The sequence below is a fragment of the Herpailurus yagouaroundi genome, unplaced genomic scaffold (genome assembly GCF_014898765.1).
Source record: "Herpailurus yagouaroundi ecotype Mexico unplaced genomic scaffold, PumYag 410, whole genome shotgun sequence".
Taxonomy (NCBI): domain Eukaryota; kingdom Metazoa; phylum Chordata; class Mammalia; order Carnivora; family Felidae; genus Herpailurus; species Herpailurus yagouaroundi.
The window spans coordinates 1,512,449-1,516,956 of record NW_024412627.1 but is presented as its reverse complement, the minus strand read 5'-3'; the positions used below and the strand labels follow the sequence as shown (position 1 = coordinate 1,516,956).

The following is a 4,508-nucleotide window of genomic DNA, read 5'->3' as shown; positions in this document are numbered from 1 at the left end:
TTTCAGCCTCTCCAGACACTTTTTATTGTCTCTGGTGCCCCTCAGCTTTCCTTCTGGTACCTAGTGGATGTCTTCGTGACTGTTCTGACCTCCGCCCCTCCGTGGACACGCTCCCTCCCCAGGGTTTTCACGGTCAGCCCCCCCCCCCCGGGGAAGGGCTTTATGGTCCTGAGAAGGGGCAGGCAAGTGTCCTCAGCCCTCCCACCCGTCCAGGAGACTTTTGCTAAACGGCTCAGAGCTGTCTCATCCCAGCCATGCTTGGCTGGGTTGGTTTCTGTCACCGTTAAGCATTGACCATGGCATTGTCCTGCCATAGGAAGCAGTCCCAAGCATCTCAACCGAGAAGGTGTCTGGGCTCCTTTCTCGCCTCTACCTCCTTGGAGATGCACATCGAGACAGGGACGGGGCCTCAGGGAGCCCCGTCCGGAGCCTCTCTGGCTCTCGCAGGCAGCACATCTTGCAGAGCTTGGTAGGGATCCGGCTCCCCAGGGTCGTGGTTTCCCGTCGATGGTGCTTCCTTCGGCTGGCTCCCGACGCGGACGGTCCCAGCCGCGGCTGGTGCTTGCTTCTCCTGAGCTCATCACGGTTGGTGTTGACTGTAGACGGTGCTCACCACTTCGCACGGTTTCTCCATGGGAGGTTCTGACATCAGATGGTTCTAAAACAGAGCTGGCATTTGCTGCTGACCGCGACCGTCCCCACTGATGAGTTTTGGCTGGCGATCCCGCAGTGACGGTTCTCCATACAGATGGTTTTGCCATTGACGGATCCTGTTAGAGGTGGCTCGTCGCTGGGGCTCGCAGTGGAGGGTAGACCCAGCCCCCCAGGATCCTGCTGCAGCTTCAGAGTAGACGGTCGTGCCGTTGATCGCTGACGGTCACTGCAGGTGGTGCTTACCTTTCACAGTTCTTGCTACACGTCACCCTGCCGCCGACAGTCGTTGCTACAAACGGGGCTCTCCACCCAAGGTTCAGACGCACTGGGTGCTTTTTAAAGGCGTCTGCTTGGCCGTAACCGCTCTGGGTAAAGTCCGGGCTTGCTGGGGGTTCACGTCCAGTTTTCAAGACCCTAGTGGCCGGTGAGCCTTCTCATGCAGGCACGCACGTCTGGGCAGGCTGCTCGCCCTCGGTGGCCTGGCTTTGGCCTTGCCCCCGACCTTGGTCGCTGGCCTTGGCCTTGCCTCCGGCCCCGTCCTCCTGCAGACTGGTGTTACTTTTCACCCCGGTCTGCACGCCGCCGTCCTCCCGCGTGCCCTGGCGGCTGCTGGCCTGGCTGGAGGGAAGGCTGCTGGTGGAACTGAACAGCCCGCTACTCACCTGGTAGTTGAGGGCGCTGCTGCCCAGACTGATGAAGCTCATGCTGGTCAGGCTGCTGGCCCCGCTGCCGATGCCGCTGCTGGGCAGGCTGGTGTCGCTCTTCCCCTCCAGCCTGGTCTGCTCTGTGCGCCCGGCTGGCTCCTTATCTGGCTGGGGGAGTAGATGGCACACGGCTGGCTGCTCTGGGCGCTGTCTGTCTGGGTGTTGAGACTTCTGTGCAACCTCACGATGTGTCTCCTGGCCACCAGGCTGACCTCGCTGTTCTCCTCATCCCCTGCATACCCGCTGTCCAGCAGGCTGGTGTCACTGTCCCTGCATGTCCCCAGGCTGGACTGTCGCAGGCTCAGCAAGTCGCTCTCCCTTCTCCACGCGTTTCCCAGGTTGCTGCCCAGAAGTCTCAGGGGCCCCTGAGTGGCTCCTGCGTCATGGTGTGGCCACGCGGGTGACTGGGGCTCTAAGCTGGGGGATGGGAGGCCTGGAGCTTGGTCCAGACTCCCCTGTTGTACCCTGGAGGAAAGTGAGGGACAGGTGATCTGGTTTATCCAGGGGGAGGGGACCCTGGGAGGCCTCTGAATGGTGGGTGTGGTTTGTCTGGGGGAGAGGCAGTTCAATTTATAAGGTGGCCTTTCAAAGGGCAGTGTTCTGATTGGCTGGCCTGGTTCCCATGGTGACGGGTCTATGAGGCGGGGTGGGTGTGGGAGGGAGGACAATGCTGTCCTGGCACCAGTTACATCAGTGGCTGGGGCTGGAGGTGGGTAGAAAAAGGACTTATGGCCAGAGAGAGGCAAGGACCACCTTCCTGGGGACATTTCCTACGGGGCCTGTGGCCCCTGCTTTGCCATATCATGACATCTGGGTGTGCCTCCTGGCTGAGCCCCTTCTGAGCTGCATTTCTTTAGGATGTCATCGGTCACTGGTCCCACATCACACCCTACCCCTTCATCACCTCGAGGTGCGGTCATGTTGGCTGTTTTCTTATTTGGAGCTCTTACCTGCCACAGGGACTTTGCACTGGCAAAAAAAGAAAAAAAGTTTCTGCCTGGAATGTTCTTCCCTCAGCCCCTTGGCCTTCAAGCCTCAGCTAAAGTGTCCCTGGCCTCTACAAGAACACCCCTCTGTTATTCTCTATGTCACTTTCTAACTTATGTGCTTTATGGCATTAAGTGCAATTTGCAAGTCTTTCGATGTGTCGGTTCCTTATTGCTGGTTCCCTCTGCTCGAATATCTTTGCAAGGGCAGAGATTTTGCAAGGCCTTATTCTCTTGGGGAGGCTAGGACCTGTGGCCCTGGTGAGTTGGGAGCTGCTGGAGACTCGTCAGCAGTGATGAGCAGACCGGAGTTGGAGCAGGCCGCTGCATGGGGGGACGTCCGGTGGGCAGGGTGGGACAAGGAGCTGGGTGGGGCCAGTGCAGGAATCCGGGAGTGACAGGGAGGGCCCGGACCATTGAGTGGCCGCAGAGCTGGGAGATCCTGGGTGCATCTAGAAGGCAGGACTCAGGGCTTGCTGAGGGGCTGTATCTGGGGGCTCGAGGAAGAGCAGGGTCAAGGCCAGCTGCGGGGTCCACGAGCCTCTGGGTCAGGGGCAGGATGGCCTTCTAGAAACGGCACGGCCTCCTTCTGAAGCATGCCGAATGGCATGCACCGTGGTAAGGGCTGTGAGGAAGGGCAGAGCCTAGTGTCTCAGAGGTGAGATCAGCGTGGGTTCGAGCCTCAGCTCGTCTGCTTCGGAGCCGTGCTTAGCGATGCCCCAAATGGGTGGTGGCGATTAAACCCTCCACAAACATTAGTGGAAGAGAAATGAATGCTAAGTGTTCTGTTAGACCCTCTACAGACAGCCGGGCAGTCCCTCCTTGCTGGGCCTCACAGTCGAGAGTTGGGGGGACACACAGGCTCATTTCCGACAGAAGTGCTGTGGGGAAAATAAAACGGGGAGGCGGGGGGACGGTGCTCCATGAATAGAGTGACTGCCCCTCTCCATCTTGGGACTCTGGCCTGCTGTGGTTCCACTCCCGTGTCCTCCCCCCGGGTGACATCCCGTGACCACCTCAACCTCTCTGAACCTCAGCTCCCCCAGCCGGGCGGACAGGAAACACCCAGGCTAGGGTCTGCCCCTAGGTTCACCGTGGCAGCGCTGTCCGAGCTCATGGAACCTTCTATTCAAGACAGTATAGGTGTTTGCATGAAAAAAAAATACACAAGTGTATGTGCATACGTACATATGTATGCATGTATACATAAGTACGTATGTGTACGGATGCAAATACATTCACAGTATGTTTATATATGAATACAGAAGAATATGCATACGTGAGTGCACACAAGAATATATATCCACATGCGTATATGCATATGTAAGCATATCCACATGAAGACATATGCAAATATATATAAACATGCACACACTTTTTGGAAACCACAAACCCTCCGGCTCTCAGCATCACCCTCCAGGGTGCCCACTGGCCCCCAACGTTCCCCCTGGCGAGCTCTCTTATCCCAGAGCCTCCCCTGGGACCCTGCGATGGACACCGTGTTCTCTTTGCTGGAGGCCCCATTGTCTGGCTGCGTCTGGCCAACGACCCGTGTTTGTTCACTCTGGAGCGCCCCTGTGTGCTCACCGGGCAGTGGGGTGAGTGTGCTCCCCTGAGAGGCACAGCCCAGCGCAGGCCGCGGCACTGGGAACTCCTGGGCCCGGTGCCAGGCTGTAGAATGACCGGATATGGAGGACGTGTTGCACCCCGGGCACCTAGCTAGATGCTGGCGTGCACTGTCTCGTTGAAGCTCATTCCATCCTTAGCCTGCCCCGAAGCCTGGCCCCTGACTGCCTGATTGGGCTGCCAGGCAGGCAGTGCTTGTCCCGGGGGTAGTGAGAGGCATTCCTGGGGGCCAGAGGTGGTGGGTACCTCCCTTCTCAGGTGCACTTGGCACTTGAGCAGGTGGTTCCAGGGATGGACCTGGGTCCCTGATGACAGGACCTTGGACTTTCTACCGTCTGCAGGGAGCAAGACGAAGCTTAGCCGTGGCCTGGAGGGGTGAACTGTTCCAAAAGAAGGAAATTCTTCCTCCGAGTTGCATTCTGCCCCACCCCCAGCTGTTAAAATTATTTAGGACATATGAAAGAAAAAGAAAGAAAGAAAGAAAGAAAGAAAGAAAGAAAGAAAGAAAGAAAGAGAGAGAAAGAAAGAAAGAAAGAAA

General features: G+C 57.7%; 1 protein-coding gene across 1 annotated transcript; it reads right to left on the bottom strand.

Annotated features, from left to right (window-relative positions):
* On the bottom strand, positions 1–2,421 carry CUNH16orf82 (chromosome unknown C16orf82 homolog). Its single transcript, XM_040463630.1, is given in 2 exon segments — positions 1–1,456; positions 1,458–2,421. Coding segments are annotated over 2 exon segments (816 nt in total). The 5' UTR covers positions 2,126–2,421; the 3' UTR covers positions 1–1,308.
* Between the last annotated feature and the right edge of the window lie 2,087 nt (positions 2,422–4,508).